This window comes from Mustelus asterias, unplaced genomic scaffold (genome assembly GCF_964213995.1).
Source record: "Mustelus asterias unplaced genomic scaffold, sMusAst1.hap1.1 HAP1_SCAFFOLD_1220, whole genome shotgun sequence".
Lineage (NCBI taxonomy): Eukaryota > Metazoa > Chordata > Chondrichthyes > Carcharhiniformes > Triakidae > Mustelus > Mustelus asterias.
This window is the reverse complement of record NW_027591165.1, coordinates 88816-107392: the sequence shown is the minus strand read 5'-3', so window position 1 is coordinate 107392 and position 18577 is coordinate 88816. Positions and strand designations below refer to the sequence as shown.

The window sequence follows — 18577 nt, the reverse complement described above, 5'->3', positions numbered from 1 at the left end:
GATACTAAGGGGCAATTTAGCATGGCCAATCCACCTAACATACACATCTTTGGATACTAAGGGGCAATTTAGCATGGCCAATCCACCTAATCCGCACATCTTTGGACACTAAGAGGCAATTTAGCACGGCCAATCCACCTAACCTGCACATCTTTGGACACTAAGGGGCAATTTAGCATGGCCAATCCACCTAACCTGCACATCTTTCAGACTGTGGGAGGAAACCGGAGCACCTGGAGGAAACCCACGCAGACACAGGGAGAACGTGCAGACTCCGCACAGACAGTGACCCAAGACCGGGAATCGAACCCGGGTCCCTGGCGCTGTGAAGCAGCAGTGCTAACCACTGTGCCGCCATGCCCCCACTTTGAGGATTTGAGGAAAAACTTTTTTACCCAGAGGTTGGTGAGGGTCTGAAATGCGCTGCCTGGGAGGGTGGTGGAGGCGGGATGTCTCACATCCTTTAAAAAGTACCTGGATGAACACTTGGCACATCATAACATACAGGGCTATGGGCCAAGTGCTGGCAAGTGGGATTAAGTGGGAGCGAGAGTCATAGAGGTTTACAGCATGGAAACAGGCCCTTTGGCCCAACTTGTCCATCCCGCCCCGTTTTTAAAACCCCTCAGCTAATCCCAATTGCCCGGGTCTGGCCCATATCCCTCTATACCCATCGTACCCATGCAACTGTCTAAATGCTTTTTAAAAGACAAAATTGTACCTGCCTCAACTACTGCCTCTGGTAGCTTGTTCCAGACACTCACCACCCTCTGTGTGAAAAGATTGCCCCTCTGCACACTTTTGTATCTCTCCCCTCTCACCTTAAACCTATGCCCTCTAGTCTTCGACTCCCCTCCCTTTGGGAAAAGATAACTATCTAGCTGATCTATGCCCCTCACTATTTTATAGACCTCTATAAGATCACCCCTCAGCCTCCTACGCTCCAGAGAAAAAAGTCCCAGTCTATCCAGCCTCTCCTTATAACTCAAACCATCAAGTCCCGGTAGCATCCGAGTAAATCTTTTCTGCACTCTTTCTAGTTTAATAATATCCTTTCTATAATAGGGTGACCAGAACTGTACACAGTATTCCAAGTGTGGCCTTACCAATGTCTTGTACAACTTCAACAAGACGTCCCAACTCCTGTATTCAATGTTCTGACCAATGAAACCAAGCGTGCCGAATGCCTTCTTCACCACTCTGTCCACCTGTGACTCCACTTTCAAGGAGCTATGAACCTGTACCCCTAGATCTCTTTGTTCTGTAACTCTCCCCAACGCCCTACCATTAACTGAGTAAGTTCTAGAAATCATAGGAATCTTAGAAACCCTATAGCACAGAAAGAGGCCATTCGGCCCATCGAGAGTGCACCGACCACAATCCCACCCAGGCCCTACCCCCATATCCCTACATATTTTACCCACTAATCCATCTAACCTATGGCATCTCAGGACACTAAGGGCAATTTTAGCATGGCCAATCCACCTAACCCGCACATCTTTGGACTGTGGGAGGAAACTGGAGCACCCGGAGGAAACCCACGCAGACACGGGGAGAATGTGCAAACTCCACACAGACAGTGACCCAAGCCGGGAATCGAACCCGGGTCCCTGGAGTTGTGAAGCAGCAGTGCTAACCACTGTGCTACCGTGCTGCCCTGGTTCAACCTACCAAAATGCATCACCTCGTATTTGTCTAAATTAAACTCCATCTGCCATTCGTCAGCCCACTGGCCCAATTGATCAAGATCCCGTTGCAATTGGAGATAACCTTCTTCACTGTCCACTCTGCCACCAATCTTGGTGTCATCTGCAAACTTACTAACCATGCCTCCTATATTCTCATCCAAATCATTAATATAAAGGACAAATAACAGTGGGCCCAGCACTGATCCCAGAGGCACTCCGCTGGTCACAGGCCTCCAGTTTGAAAAACAACCCTCTGCAACCACCCTCTGGCTTCTGTCAAGAAGCCAATTTTGTATTATAGGAAGGATGTGGAGGGGGTGCAGAGGAGATTCACCAGGATGCTGCCTGGGATGGAACATTTAAGTTATGAAGAGAGGTTGGATCGTCTTGGGCTGTTTTCTGTGGAGCAGAGAAGATTGAGGGGCGACCTGATCGAGGTGTATAAGATTATGAGGGGCATGGACAGGGTGGATAGGGAGCAGCTGTTCCCCTTAGTTGAAGGGTCAGTTACGAGGGGACACAAGTTAAAAGTGAGTGGTGGGAGCTTTAGGGGGGATTTGAGGAAAACCTTTTTTACCCAGAGGTTGGTGAGGGTCTGGAATGCGCTGCCTGGGAGGGTGGTGGAGGCGGGATGTCTCACATCCTTTAAAAAGTACCTGGATGAGCACTTGGCGCGTCATAACATACAGGGCTATGGGCCAAGTGCTGGCAAGCGGGGTTAGGTTGAAGTTCAGGTGTTTCTAATGCAGACTCGATGGGCCGAAGGGCCTCTTGTGCACTGTCGGATTTTGTGATTCTACCCCGGGCTCTGGTGTTAACCTGCTCACTTTGGGAAACCTCCTTTTTAGTTGCCTAAATGTTTGACACATCCGGCCCAGTAACCATGGCGTCCGAACATGAACAAGAGGTGGCCTTAATCTTGAAGGAGATGCCAGGAAACGCAACCAGCCAACTGGGAGAGGTTTACAAGAAAACTTAACGATGCAATGTGCATTGAGGCCTAAGAATTTGGAACACATAAAGCTTCAGAGAATTTTTTTAAAATATAAATTTACCAAGGGAAGGTCTTTCATAGCCAAGTTACGGTGAAGTGTGAAGGAATTTTGTAATTATTTCATTGGAACGTCTGGTTCTGCCTCGATCTAAGATTCCAATTGCCTGTGCTTGAATCTGTTCCTGTTTCGAATCATAGAATCCCTACACTGCAGAAGGAGGCCATTTGGCCCATCCAGCCTGAGCCAACTCTCCGAAAGATCGACCTACCCAGACACCTCCCCTCCATCCTATTCAAGTAATGTAGGCATCGCTCCCATGGGGGAGTGGGGGAGAATGTGGGACTTGCTCCCACGGGGGAGTGGGGGAGAATGTGGGACTCGCTCCCCACAGGGAGTGGGGGAGAATGTGGGACTTGCTCCCACGGGGGAGTGGGGGAGAATGTGGGACTCGCTCCCACAGGGGAGTGGGGGAGAATGTGGGACTCGCTCCCATGGGGGGAGTGGGGAGAATGTGGGACTCGCTCCCACAGGGAGTGGGGAGAATGTGGGACTCGCTCCCATGGGGGGAGTGGGGAGAATGTGGGACTCGCTCCCCACAGGGGAAGTGGGGGGAGAATGTGGGACTCGCTCCCATGGGGGAGTGGGGGAGAATGTGGGACTCGCTCCCACGAGGGTGGGGGAGTGGGGGAGAATGTGGGACTCGCTCCCACGGGGGGAGTGGGGGAGAATGTGGGACTCGCTCCCACGGGGGGAGTGGGGGGAGAATGTGGGACTCGCTCCCATGGGGGAGTAGGGAGAATGTGGGACTCGCTCCCCACAGGGAGTGGGGGAGAATGTGGGACTCGCTCCCATGGGGGAGTGGGGGAGAATGTGGGACTCGCTCCCACGGGGGAGTGGGGGAGAATGTGGGACTCGCTCCCACGGGGGAGTGGGGGAGAATGTGGGACTCGCTCCCACGGGGGAGTGGGGGAGAATGTGGGACTCGCTCCCCACAGGGAGTGGGGAGAATGTGGGACTCACTCCCATGGGGGAATGGGGGGAGAATGTGGGACTCACTCCCATGGGGGAGTGGGGGGAGAATGTGGGACTCACTCCCACGGGGGAGTGGGGGAGAATGTGGGACTTGCTGTCACGGGGTCTAATCCAGGATTAATCCATTTGCTGTAATCCTGTCTGATCCAAGAGTTTGTATGATGTCGGGGGGGGGGGGTAGCACGGGGAGGATTAGCAGGGTAATTGCATGGGGTTGCGGGGGTAGGGCCTGGGTGGGATTGTGGTCGGTGCAGACTCGATGGGCCGAATGGCCTCCTTCTGCACTGTAGGGATTCTATGACTCTACGATCCGCATTCTGTGTCTGTGACTGGAATTAATCAACTCGTGATCCCAAGGTTTGACATTTCCATTTACTGGACCTTTATCGAAGACAGAAATGTCTTTGTGTCCTGAATAACTTATCTTTTGTTTCATTTTCCATCTCCCCACCCTCTTTTCCCCTGGAATTTAAAGATATTCCGAAGAGAAGTTGGTTTATAATGAAGGATTATGTCCATCGCTTGACGGAGATTTCCCTCCTAACAGAAGGGGTGGCACAGTGGGTTAGCACTGCAGCCTCACAGCGCCAGGGACCCAGGTTCAATTCCCGGCTTGGGTCACTGTCTGTGTGGAGTCTGCCCGTTCTCCCCGTGTCTGCGTGGGTTTCCTCCGGGTGCTCCGGTTTCCTCCCACAGTACAAAGATGTGCAGGTTAGGTGGATTGGCCGTGCTAAATTGCCCCTTAGTGTCCAAAGATGCACAGGTGAGGTGGAATGGCCATGCTAGATTGCCCCTTAGTGTCAGGGGGATTAGCAGGGTAAATATGTGGGGTTATGGGAATAGTGCCTGGGTGGGATTGTGGTCGGTGCAGACTCGATGGGCCAAATAGCCTCCTTCTGCACTGTAGGGATTCTATGTTTCTATGAGTCCTTGGCAGAGTCACAGTCGCATCGTCTATGAGACGACCCCTTGCTAACTCTCCCTCTGTCCACTTCTCAATGTGTCTGCCAAGTGTGTACAATTCTGGTCGTCACCCTACCAGAAGGATGTGGGGGTTTGGAGAGGGTACAGAAGAGGTTTACCAGGATGTTGCCTGGTCTGGAGGGTGTTCGCTATGAGGAGAGGTTGGAGAAACTCGGTTTGTTCTCACTGGAACACCGGAGGTTGAGGGGGTGACCTGATAGAGGTTTACAAGATTATGAGGGGCACGGACAGAGTGGATAGTCAGAAGCTCTTTCCCCAGGGTGGAAGAGTCGAGTACACGGGGACATAGGTTTAAGGTGCGTGGGGAAAAGTTTAGAGGAGATGTGCGAGGTAAGTTTTTTTACACAGAGGATGGTGAATGTCTGGAACGCGCTGCCCGGGGAGGGGGTGGGAGCGGGTACGATAGCGGCATTTAAGGGGCAACTAGACGGATACATGAATAGGATGGGAATGGGAGGATACGGACTCTGTAAGTGCGAACGGTTTTAGTTTAGGCATCATGATCGGCACAGGCTTGGAGGGCCGAAGGGCCTGTTCCTGTGCTGGAGTGTCCTTTGTTCTTTCCCCCCACTAACTCACACTGCCCCTTCTCCATCACTTACCCCACTGGAATTCTGGCTCATTTTCCCCGTTCTAACTGTATCAGTTCACTCACCCGCAATGGGAGTTGTCCCGTAAGAACTAGGAGCAGGAGTCGGCCATCTGGCCCCTCAAGCCTGCTCCGCCATTCAATAAGATCATGGCTGATCTTTTTGTGGACTCAGCTCCACTTACCCGCCCGCTCACCATAACCCTTAATTCCTTTACTGTTCAAAAATGTCTCTATCCTTGCCTTAAAAACATTCAATGAGGTAGCCTCAACTGGGCAGGGAATTCCACAGATTCACAACCCTTTGCGTGAAGATGTTCCTCCTCAACTCAATCCCAAATCTGCTCCCCCTTATTTTGAGGCCATGCCCCCGAGTTCTAGTTTCACCCGCCAGTGGAAACAACTTCCCTGCTTCTATCTTATCTATTCCCTTCATAATCTTATATGTTTCTATAAGATCTCCCCTCATTCTTCTGAATTCCAATGAGTATAGCTCCAGTCTACTCAGTCTCTCCTCATAAGCCAACCCTCTCAACTCCGGAATCAACCTCGTGAATTTCCTCTGCACTCCCTCCAGTGCCAGTATATCCTTTCTCCAGTAAGTACTGGGTTCGATTCCCGGCTCGGGTGACTGTCTGTGTGGAGTCTGCACATTCTCACCGTGTCTGCGTGGGTTTCCTCCGGGTGCTCCGGTTTCCTCCCACAGTCCAAAGATGTGCGGGTTAGGTGGATTAGCCATGCTAAATTGCCCCTTAGTGTCCAAAGATGAGCAGGTTAGGTAGATTGGCCATGCTAAATTGCCCCTTAGTGTCCAAGGATGTGCAGGTTACATAGAACATAGAACATTACAGCGCAGAACAGGCCTTCGGCCCTCAATGTTGCGCCGACCAGTGGAACCAATCTATTCCAATATCATCCATATGTTTATCCAATGACCATTTAAATGCCCTTAATGTTGGCGAGTCCACTACTGTTGCAGGCAGGGCATTCCACGCCCTTACTACTCTCTGAGTAAAGAACCTACCTCTAACATCTGTCCTATATCTCTCACCCCTCAATTTAAAGCTGTGTCCCCTCGTGCTAGCCAACACCATCCGAGGAAAAAGGCTCTCACTATCCACCCTATCTAATCCTCTGATCATCTTGTATGCCTCTATTGAGTCACCTCTTAACCTTCTTCTCTCTAACAAAAACAAGCCCCTCAGCCTTTCCTCACAAGACCTTCCCACCATACCAGGCAACATCCTCGTAAATCTCCTCTGCACCCTTTCCAATGCTTCCACATCCTTCCTATAATGCGGCGACCAGAACTGTACGCAATACGCCAAGTGCGGCCGCACCAGAGTTTTGTACAGCTGCAACATGACCTCATGGCTCCGAAACTCAATCCCTCTACCAATAAAAGCTAACACACCGTATGCCTTCTTAACAACCCTATCAACCTGGGTGCCAACTTTCAGGGATCTATGCACATGGACATCATAGAACATAGAACAGTACAGCACAGAACAGGCCCTTCAGCCCACGATGTTGTGCCGAGCTTTATCTGAAACCAAGATCAAGCTATCCCACTCCCTATCATCCTGGTGTGCTCCATGTGCCTATCCAATAACCGCTTAAATGTTCCTAAAGTGTCTGACTCCACTATCACTGCAGGCAGTCCATTCCACACCCCAACCACTCTCTGCGTAAAGAACCTACCTCTGATATCCTTCCTATATCTCCCACCATGAACCCTATAGTTATGCCGCCTTGTAATAGCTCCATCCACCCGAGGAAATAGTCTTTGAACGTTCACTCTATCTACCCCCTTCATCATTTTATAAACCTCTATTAAGTCTTCCCTCAACCACCTCCGCTCCAGAGAGAACAGCCCTAGATCCCTCAACCTTTCCTCATAAGACCTACCCTCCAAGACATCAAGATCTCCCTGTTCATCCACACTACCAAGTATCTTACCATTAGCCCAGTACTCTGTAATCCTGTTACTCCTTCCAAAGTGAATCACCTCACACTTTTCCGCATTAAACTCCATTTGCCACCTCTCAGCCCAGCTCTGCAGCTTATCTATGTCCCTCTGTAACCTGGAACAACCTTCCGCACTGTCCACAACTCCACCGACTTTAGTGTCATCCGCAAATTTACTAACCCATCCTTCTACGTCCTCATCCAGGTCATTTATAAAAATGACAAACAGCAGTGGCCCCAAAACAGATCCTTGCGGTACACCACTAGTAACTGAACTCCAGGATGAACATTTCCCATCAACCACCACCCTCTGGCTTCTTACAGCTAGCCAATTCCTGATCCAAACCGCTAAATCACCCTCAAACCCATGCCTCCGTATTTTCTGCAATAGCTTACCGTGGGGAACCTTATCAAACACTTTACTGAAATCCATATACACCACATCAACCGCTTCACCCTCACCCACCTCTTTGGTCACCTTCTCAAAGAACTCAATAAGGTTTGTGAGGCACGACCTACCCTTCACAAAACCGTGCTGACTATCCCTAATCAAATTATTCCTTTCTAGGTGATTATAAATCCTATCTCTTATAATCCTTTCCAATACTTTGCCCACAACAGAAGTAAGGCTCACCGGTCTATAATTACCAGGGTTGTCTCTACTCCCCTTGTTGAACAAGGCGACAACATTTGCTGTCCTCCAGTCTTCTGGCACTATTCCTGTAGACAATGACGACATACAGATCAAAGCCAAAGGCTCTGCAATCTCCTCCAATGCCTCCCAGAGAATCCTAGGATAAATTCCATCCGGCCCAGGGGACTTATCTGTTTTCACACTTTCCAGAATTGCTAACACCTCCTCCTTATGAACCTCAATCCCGTCTAGTCTAATAGCCTGTACCTCAGTATTCTCCTCGACAACATTGTCTTTTTCCTGTGTGAATACTGATGAAAAATATTCATTTAGCATCTCTCCTATCTCTTCGGACTCCACGCACAACTTCCCACTACTGTCCTTGACTGGCCCTAATCGTACCCTCATCATTCTTTTATTCCTGACATACCTATAGAAAGCTTTAGGGTTTTCCTTGATCCTACCTGCCAAAGACTTCTCATGTCCCCTCCTGGCTCTTCTTAGCTCTCTCTTCAGGTCCTTCCTGGCTAACTTGTAACTCTCAAGCGCCCTAACTGAGCCTCCATGTCTCATCTTTACATAAGTCTCCTTCTTCCTCTTCACAAGAGATTCAACTTCTTTAGTAAACCACGGTTCCCTCGCTCGACCACTTCCTCCCTGCCTGACAGGTACATACTTATCAAGGACACGCAGTAGCTGTTCCTTGAACAAGCTCCACATTTCAATTGTGCCCATTCCCTGCAGATTTCTTCCACATCCTATGCATCCTAAATCTCACCTAATCGCATCATAATTTCCTTTCCCCCAGCTATAACACTTGCCCTGCGGTATATACCTATCCCTGTCCATCGCTAAAGTAAACGTAATCGAATTGTGGTCACTATCACCAAAGTGCTCCCCTACCTCCAAATCTAACACCTGGCCTGGTTCATTACCCAGTACCAAATCCAATGTGGCCTCTCCTCTTGTTGGCCTATCTACATACTGTGTCAGGAAACCCTCCTGCACACATTGGGCAAAAACTGACCCATCTAAAGTACTCCTGACACAGGTTAGGTGGATTGGCCATGCTAAATTGTCCCTTAGTGTCCAAAGATGTGTGGATTAGGTGGATTGGCCATGCTAAATTGCCCCTTAGTGCCCAAAGATGTGTAGGTTAGGTGGATTGGCCATGCTAAATTGTCCCTTAGTGTCCAAAGATGTACAGGTTAGGTGGATTGGCCGTGCAAAATTGCCCCTTAGTGTCCAAAGGTGTGCGGGTTAGGTGGATTGGCCATGCTAAATTGTCCCTTAATGTCCAAAGATGTGTGGATTAGGTGGATTGGCTATGCTAAATTGTCCCTTAGTGTCCAAAGGTGTGCGGGTTAGGTGGATTGGCCATGCTAAATTGCCCCTGAGTGTCCAAAGATGTGCAGGTTAGGTGGATTGGCCATGCTAAATTGCCCCTGAGTGTCCAAAGGTGTGCGGGTTAGGTGGATTGGCCATGCTAAATTGCCCCTGAGTGTCCAAAGATGTGCAGGTTAGGTGGATTGGCCATGCTAAATTGTCCCTTAGTGTCCAAAGATGTGCAGGTTAGGTGGATTGGCCATGCTAAATTGTCCCTTAGTGTCCAAAGATGTGTGGATTAGGTGGATTGGCCATGCTAAATTGCCCCTTAGTGTCCAAAGATGTGCGGGTTAGGTGGATTGGCCATGCTAAATTGTCCCTTAGTGTCCAAAGATGTGTGGATTAGGTGGATTGGCTATGCTAAATTGTCCCTTAGTGTCCAAAGGTGTGCGGGTTAGGTGGATTGGCCATGCTAAATTGTCCCTTAGTGTCCAAAGATGTGTGGATTAGGTGGATTGGCTATGCTAAATTGTCCCTTAGTGTCCAAAGGTGTGCGGGTTAGGTGGATTGGCCATGCTAAATTGCCCCTGAGTGTCCAAAGATGTGCAGGTTAGGTGGATTGGCCATGCTAAATTGCCCCTGAGTGTCCAAAGATGTGCGGGTTAGGTGGATTGGCCATGCTAAATTGCCCCTTAGTGTCCAAAGATGTGCAGGTTACAGGGACGGGTGGTGGGGCGGGGAAGGATGGAGGGTGGTGATGGGCCTGTGAAGAACGCTCGATGGGCCAAATGGTCTCCTTCTGCACTGCAGGGATTCTGTGTTTGTATCACTGGCAGACCCCAGATTGTTGCTCTAAACATCTGTAACTTTGAGACAACTCACATTGGCCATTCCCAACATCTGTATCTCTAACAGCTAACAGAGTGGTCACTCCCAACATCTGTATCACTGACAGATACCAGACTGGTTACTCCCAACATCTGTATCACTGACAGATCCCAGACTGGTCACTCCAAACATCTGTATCTCTGACAGATCCCAGACTGGTCACTCCAAACATCTGTATCTCTGACAGATCCCAGACTGGTCACTCCAAACATCTGTATCTCTGACAGATCCCAGACTGGTCACTCCAAACATCTGTATCTCTGACAGATCCCAGACTGGTCACTCCAAACATCTGTATCTCTGACAGATCCCAGACTGGTCACTCCAAACATCTGTATCGCTGACAGATCCCAGACTGGTCACTCCAAACATCTGTATCTCTGACAGATCCCAGACTGGTCACTCCAAACTTCTGTATCTCTGACAGATCCCAGACTGGTCACTCCAAACATCTGTATCTCTGACAGATTCCAGACTGGTCACTCCAAACATCTGTATCACTGACAGATCCCAGACTGGCCACTCCAAACATCTGTATCTCTGACAGATCCCAGACTGGTCACTCCAAACATCTGTATCTCTGACAGATCCCAGACTGGTCACTCCAAACATCTGTATCTCTGACAGATCCCAGACTGGTCACTCCAAACATCTGTATCTCTGACAGATCGCAGACTGGTCACTCCAAACATCTGTATCACTGACAAATCCCAGACTGGTCATTCTCAACATCTGTATCTCTCACAGATGCCAGACTGGTCACTCCCTACATCTGTATCACCGACATGATCAGACTGTCCGTCCCCAATATCTGTGGGACTGGACACTCCTGAGGTCTTTAAATTTTAAAGTTTATTTATTTATTAGTCATAATAGGCTGACATTAACACTGCAATGAAGTTACTGTGAAAATCCCCCAGTCGCCACACTCCGGCGCCTGTTCGGGTTACACTGAGGGAGAATTTAGCACGGCCAATCCACCCTAACCAGCACGTCTTTCAGACTGTGGGAGGAAACCGGAGCACCCGGAGGAAACGCAAGCAGACACGGGGAGAATGTGCAGACTCCACACAGACAGTGACCCGAGCCGGGAATCGAACCCAGGTCCTTGACGCTGTGAGGCAGCAGTGCTAACCACTGTGCCACCCCAACATCTGTGAGAAAAGTCACTCTTGCGATTCCAAACAGCTGTATCACTGACAGGGTAATGGAATTATAACTCCCAACATCTCTAACACTGACAGTTGCTGTGTGGCTTTGTATCTCTCTGTCTCTCTCTCTCTCTCTCTCTGTCTCTCTCTCTGTCTCTCTCACTCTCTGTCCCCCTCTCTCTCAGTCTCTCTCTGTCCCTCTCTCTCTCTCTGTCCCTCTCTCTGTTTCTCTCTCTGTCCCTCTCTCTGTTTCTCTCTCTGTCCCTCTCTCTCTCTCTCTCTGTTTCTCTCTCTCAGTCTCACTCTGTCTCTCTCTCTCTCTGTCCCTCTCTGTCCCTCTCTCTCTCTGTCCCTCTCTCTCTCTGTCCCCCTCTCTCTCTCTGTTTCTCTCTCTCTCTCTCTTTGTCTCTCTCTCTCTGTCTCTCTCTGTCCCTCTCTGTCCCTCTCTCTCTCTGTCCCTCTCTCTCTCTGTTTCTCTCTCTCAGTCTCACTCTCAGTCTCTCTGTCCCTCTCTCTCTCAGTCTCTCTCAGTCTCTCTCTCTCTCTCAGTCTCACTCTCAGTCTCTCTCTCTCTCTCAGTCTCACTCTCTATCTCTCTCTGTTTTTCTCTCTCTCAGTCTCTCTCTCTCTGTTTCTCTCTCTCAGTCTCTCTCTCTCTCTCAGTTTCTCTCTCTCAGTCTCTCTCTCTCTCTCTCTGGGACTCTGACCTTGAACAGTGCAGTCACACTGACAGCACCCTGTATTTTGCATTGACGTGTCTGCAATTTTTTGGGAGCAGGTTTAGAACCAATCCCCAGCCCTCAAGCCCTTTGGATCCAGCCCCAACTCTCTGATAGGTTGCCTGGGTGTCAGTCCTGTGGACCTCGCCCTGTTCTTCAAATGATGCAGCAGCGACTCGGGGGGGGGGAAGAGAGAACTGGATAGAAATTGACAGAAGCAGCAGAGAGTGTGGGAGCAGAGAGAGAGAGTGACAGCCGAGAGTGTGGGAGCAGAGAGAGTGACAGTGGGTAGGACTGACTGTCTGTGCAGAGACTGGCTTAACCCAGAGTCTGTGTACACAGAGAGACAGGTTTAAACCCAGAGTCTGTGTACACAGAGGTGGAGTGTACACAGGCAGACTTATTCCAGGATTTTGTGTACACAGGCAGACTTATTCCAGGATTGTGACTACGCAGGGGACTGGCTTAAACCCAGAGTCTTTTGCCAAACCAGGAGGGAGTGAGTTCGAAACAGCCACCTCAGCCCCGGAGTGAGTGGAATCAGGAAGCCCTCCAGCAGGTGAGTGTCTGGAGGAGATTGCTGCCAACTCTTGGCATGGGACTTAACTGGCTTTGAGAGGCTGGAGAAGGTGTGTGTGTGTCCCACCAGGTATGGGCATTGGGGAGGGAGTTGGAAAGGTGATGGGGCGGCACGGTAGCACAGTGGTTAGCACTGCTGCTTCACAGCTCCAGGGACCTGTGTTCGATTCTCGGCTCGGGTCACTGTCTGTGCGGAGTTTGCACATTCTCCCCGTGTCTGCGTGGGTTTCCTCCGGGTGCTCCAGTTTCCTCCCACAGTCCAAAGATGTGCGGGTTAGGTTGATTGGCCGTGCTAAATTGCCCCTTAGTGTCCCGGGATGCGTAGATTAGAGGGATTAGTGGGTAAATATGAGGGTTAGAGGGATTAGCAGGTAAATATGTAGGGATACGGGGATAGAGCCTGGATGGGATTGTTGTCGGTGCAGAGTCGATGGGCTGAATGGCCTCTTTCTGCACTGTAGGGGTTCTATGGAAGGGTGAAGGGGCATTGGGGAGGGAGTTGGGAGGGTGAAGGGGCATTGGGGAGGGAGTTGGAAGGGTGAAGGGGCATTGGGGAGGGTGTTGGGAGGGTGAAGGGGCATTGGGGAGGGTGTTGGAAGGGCAAAGGGGCATTGGGGAGGGTGTTGGAAGGATAAGGGGGCATTGGGGAGGGAGTTGAGAGGGTGAAGGGGCACTAGGGAGGGTGATGGGGCATTGGGGAGGGAGTTGGGAGGGTGAAGGGGCATTGGGGAGGGAGTTGGGAGGGTGAAGGGGCACTAGGGAGGGAGTTGGGAGGGTGAAGGGGCACTAGGGAGGGAGTTGGGAGGGTGAAGGGGCACTAGGGAGGGAGTTGGGAGGGTGAAGGGGCATTGGGGAGGGAGTTGGGAGGGTGAAGGGGCATTGGGGAGGGAGTTGGAAGAGTGAAGGGGCATTGAGGAGGGAGTTGGGAGGGTGAAGGGGCATTGGGGAGGGAGTTGGGAGGGTGAAGGGGCATTGGGGAGGGAGTTGGGAGGGTAAAGGGGCATTGGGGAGGGAGTTGGAAGAGTGAAGGGGCATTGAGGAGGGAGTTGGGAGGGTGAAGGGGCACTCGGGAGGGAGTTGGGAGGGTGAAGGGGCACTAGGGAGGGAGTTGGGAGGGTGAAGGGGCACTAGGGAGGGAGTTGGGAGGGTGAAGGGGCATTGGGGAGGGAGTTGGAAGGGTGTCGGGGCATTGGGGAGCGAGTTGGGAGGGTGAAGGGGCATTGGGGAGCGAGTTGGGAGGGTGACGGGGCATTGGGGAGGGAGTTGGGAGGGTGAAGGGGCATTGGGGAGGGTGTTGGGAGGGTGAAGGGGCATTGGGGAGGGTGTTGGGAGGGTGAAGGGGCATTGGGGAGGGAGTTGGGAGGGTGAAGGGGCATTGGGGAGGGAGTTGGGAGGGTGAAGGGGCATTGGGGAGGGAGTTGGGAGGGTGAAGGGGCATTGGGGAGGGTGTTGGGAGGGTGAAGGGGCACTAGGGAGGGAGTTGGGAGGGTGAAGGGGCACTGGGGAGGGAGTTGGGAGGGTGACGGGGCATTGGGGAGGGAGTTGGGAGGGTGACGGGGCATTGGGGAGGGAGTTGGGAGGGTGACGGGGCATTGGGGAGAGAGTTGGGAGGGTGAAGGGGCATTGGGGAGGGAGTTGGGAGGGTGAAGGGGCATTGGGGAGGGTGTTGGGTGGGTGAAGGGGCATTGGGGAGGGAGTTGGGAGGGTGATGGGGCACTGGGGAGGGAGTTGGGAGGGTGACGGGGCATTGGGGAGGGAGTTGGGAGGGTGAAGGGGCATTGGGGAGGGAGTTGGGAGGGTGAAGGGGCATTGGGGAGGGAGTTGGGAGGGTGATGGGGCATTGGGGAGGGAGTTGGGAGGGTGAAGGGGCATTGGGGAGGGAGTTGGGAGGGTGAAGGGGCATTGGGGAGGGAGTTGGGAGGGTGAAGGGGCATTGGGGAGGGAGTTGGGAGTGTGAAGGGGCATTGGGGAGGGAGTTGGGAGGGTGAAGGGGCATTGGGGAGGGTGTTGGGAGGGTGAAGGGGCACTAGGGAGGGAGTTGGGAGGGTGAAGGGGCACTAGGGAGGGAGTTGGGAGGGTGAAGGGGCAGTAGGGAGGGAGTTGGGAGGGTGACGGGGCATTGGGGAGGGAGTTGGGAGGGTGACGGGGCACTGGGGAGGGAGTTGGGAGGGTGAAGGGGCATTGGGGAGGGAGTTGGGAGGGTGAAGGGGCATTGGGGAGGGTGTTGGGAGGGTGAAGGGGCATTGGGGAGGGAGTTGGGAGGGTGACTGGGCATTGGGGAGGGAGTTGGGAGGGTGACGGGGCATTGGGGAGGGAGTTGGGAGGGTGAAGGGGCATTGGGGAGGGAGTTGGGAGGGTGAAGGGGCATTGGGGAGGGAGTTGGGAGGGTGAAGGGACATTGGGGAGGGAGTTGGGAGGGTGAAGGGGCATTGGGGCGGGAGTTGGAAGGGTGAAGGGGCATTGGGGAGGGAGTTGGAAGGGTGAAGGGGCATTGGGGAGGGAGCAGCGACTCTGAGAGGGATTGGATGGACGGAATTCACTCCCACAGAAAGTAGTTGAGGCCAAAACGTTGTGTGATTTTAAGAAGTAATTGAATTTCGCTCTTGGGGCAAAAGGGATCGAGGGGGAAGGGGGGGATCAGGATGTTGACTTTGATGATGAGTGAATGGCAGGGCAGGCTGGAAGGGTTGAATGGCCTCCTCCTTGCTTCCAGTTGCTATGTTAAAGTGGACATGGGGTAGGGGGCTGAGAGTGGGAGGGGGGCAGTCCAGTTGGAGGGACTCGGGAGTGAGAGTTGAGTCTTGGCCCTGATGAAGTGTGTGTGGGGGGGGGATGGGGGAACGGAGAGAGAGGAGAACCTGGCATTCAGTTATTAAGAGTCGGACGGTAGTTGACGGTTGGACCTGGTTTCCAGCGATTGGGACGGGGAGGGGGGGGCGGGGAGGGTGAATTGTTTGAAACGTTTGTGAATGATGTGAGGGAACTTGCCCCAGTTGAATATTTGCTCACGCCCTGCCCAGACATGAGCAGAGAGAGCGTGCTTCCTCTACAAATATCATTCATTTTGTATGAAGCAGAACACTTTGTCTCTCGCTGTGTGTGGGTGTGTGTGTGTGTGTGTGTGTGGGTGTGGGTGTGTGTGTTCGTGTTCTGCCCACTTTCTGTCCCACGGCTCGGGTCACTGTCTGTGTGGAGTTTGCACGTTCTCCCCGTGTCTGCGTGGGTTTCCTCCGGGTGCTCCGGTTTCCTCCCACAGTCCGAAAGACGTGCAGGTTAGGGTGGATTGTCCATGCTGAATTCTCCCTCAGTGTTACCCGAACAGGCACCGGAGTGTGGCGACTAGGGGGATTTGCCCGGTAACTCCATTGCGGTGTTAATGTAAGCCGACTTGTGACACAAATAAATAAACTTTAAAGCACCAACACTCCCCATCCTCGGATCCTCTCTCTGTTTCTGTCTCTCCCTTTGTGAACCTAGGGAGGGAGTTGGGAGGGTGAAGGGGCATTAGGGAGGGAGTTGGAAGGGTGAAGGAGCATTGGGGAGGGAGTTGGGAGGGTGAAGGAGCATTGGGGAGGGAGTTGGGAGGGTGAAGGGGCATTAGGGAGGGAGTTGGAAGAGTGAAGGAGCATTGGGGAGGGAGTTGGGAGGGTGAAGGGGCATTGGGGTGGCACGGTAGCACAGTGGTTAGCACTGCTGCTTCACAGCTCCAGGGTCCCGTGTTCGATTCCCGGCTCGGGTCACTGTCTGTGTGGAGTTTGCACATTCTCCTCGTGTCTGCGTGGGTTTCCTCCGGGTGCTCCGGTTTCCTCCCACAGTCCAAAGATGTGCGGGTTAGGTTGATTGGCCAGGTTAAATAAATTGCCCCTTAGAGTCCTGGGATGTGTAGGTTAGAGGGATTAGTGGGTAAAATATGTGGGGGTAGGGCCTGGGTGGGATTGTGGTCAGTGCAGACTCGATGGGCCGAATGGCCTCCTTCTGCACTGTAGGGTTTCTATGATTTCTATGAACCGAGTGTCCCTTTCATAAAAGATATTCTACCCCCCCTGATGAATATCCGGATAATCCCTCGCACCCCAATCCGCGCATCCTATCTCTCTGTCCGCCACTCCCCCTCCCCCCCCCCCCCCACCTCCCCCCTGCCCTGTTTCGGAATCTTAACAACCCAACAACAGGCCATTGGGCCCATCTAGCCCCTGCTAGCTCTTTGAAAGATCTACCCAATTAGTCTCCTCCCCCATCGCTCTTTTCCCCCATTTCTCTGCACATTCTCCCCCTTCCTCTATCTCTCCAATTCCCCCCATTTTGAGAGTTCCTGGTGAATCTGCTTCCAGCGCCCTTTCAGACAGCGCCTTCCAGATCACAACAACTCACTGCGTTTCCATCAAAATTCTCCCCATCTCCCTCCCGCTGGTTCTTGTCCCGATTCTCTCCAATCTGTGTCCCCCTCTGGTTTTCCCCTCTGGTTTCCCCCTCTCCTCCTGCCCAGTGGGAAACACTTTCTCCTCATTTATTCCATCCAAACCCCCCCCACACTCCCCCCTCCGTGACTCTGAACGCCGCCTCGATTAAATGTCCCCCCATTAACCTTCTCCGCTCCGAGGGGAATCATCCCAGCTTCTCCCAGTCTCCCCCCGCAGCCCCCCCCGGCCATCCCTGTTCCTGTTCTGGGGGGAATCTCCCTCCGCACTCTCTCTCTCCTGGGGCCTCGAGATCCTTTCCCAAAGTGCGGAGGGACCCGGGAATCGGAGACAGCACGAAGCGTGAGGGTTCGGGGAGGATTTGTGTTCCATTATCTGAAATCCTGTTTAATTATCGCTTTTTTTTTCTTCAGTTAAGTTATCTGAAGCATTGTTTCTGATTGGTGCTCATTCTCTCTCCCTCCCTCCATCTGTCTGTCCCCCTCTCTCTCACTCCCTCTCCCTCCATCTGTCTGTCCCCCTCTCTCTCACTCTGTGTCTCTGTCTCTCTCTCCCTCTCTCCGCCCCCCTCATCTGTCCCTCTCTCTGCCTCTCTCTCCATCTCTCTGTCTCTTCCTCCCTCTTCCCCCACCTCTCTCTCTCTCCCCGCCTCTGTCCCTCTGTCTGTCCCCCTCTCTCTCCGCCTCCCTCTCTGTCCCTCTCTCCGCTTCTCTCTCTCTCTCCATCTCTGCCTGTCCCCCCCTCCCGCTCCCCCTCCCGCTCCCCCTCCCGCTCCCCCTCCCGCTCCCCCTCCCGCTCCCCCTCCCGCTCCCCCTCCCGCTCCCTCGCTCTGTCCGTTCTCCCTCTGTCTCTCCCAGGATGCAGACCCCAGGCCAGAAGCGGGGTGGTCGCTCCAACACTACCACCCCTTTGAGCCCAACTAAGATCAGCCGTCTCCAGGAGAAGGAGGACCTGCAGAACCTCAATGACCGCCTGGCCGTCTACATTGAGAAGGTGCGCTCGCTGGAATGTGAGAATGCCGGTCTGCGACTCCGCATCTCCGAGTCGGAGGAGGTCACCAGCCGGGAGGTGGTCAACATCAAGGCCATGTACGAGAACGAGTTAGCCGATGCCCGGAAGACCCTGGACAATGTGGCCAAGGAGAAAGCCCGCATGCAGCTGGACTTGGGCAAGTTACGCGAGGATTACAACGAGCTCAAGAACCGGTAGGCAACCACCTTTCAACCCTCGTTTCAGCCAAGTAACAGCAACCATGTTCCCTCATCCTCCCTCCCCAATCCTTCCACCGCCTAATCTGAGCGAGTTTTTTTCCTCTCTATAGAATTTGACAGTGCAGGAGGAGGCCATTCGGCCCATCGAGTCTGCACCGACCACAATCCCACCCAGGCCCTATCCCCATAACCCCACATATTTACCCTGTTAATCCCCCTGACACTAAGGGGCAATTTAGCATGGCCAATCCACCTAACCTGCACATCATTGGACTGTGGGAGGAAACCGGAGCACCCGGAGGAAACCCACGCAGACACGGGGAGAACGCGCAGACTCTACACAGACAGTGACCCAAGCCGGGAATTGAACCCGGGTCTCTGGCGCTCTGAGGCAG

General features: G+C 52.7%; 1 protein-coding gene across 1 annotated transcript in view; it reads left to right on the top strand.

Moving 5' to 3' along the window:
- Positions 1-12155: 12155 nt before the first annotated feature.
- The window catches only part of lmna (lamin A), a gene marked incomplete at its 3' end in the record, with an annotated part of 95185 nt that continues 88763 nt past the window's right edge, over positions 12156-18577 (top strand). The window contains exons 1-2 of the mRNA XM_078206036.1: positions 12156-12533; positions 17829-18176. Coding sequence (XP_078062162.1) covers positions 17830-18176 — 347 coding nt within the window. The remainder of the gene's footprint in view (positions 12534-17828; positions 18177-18577) is intronic.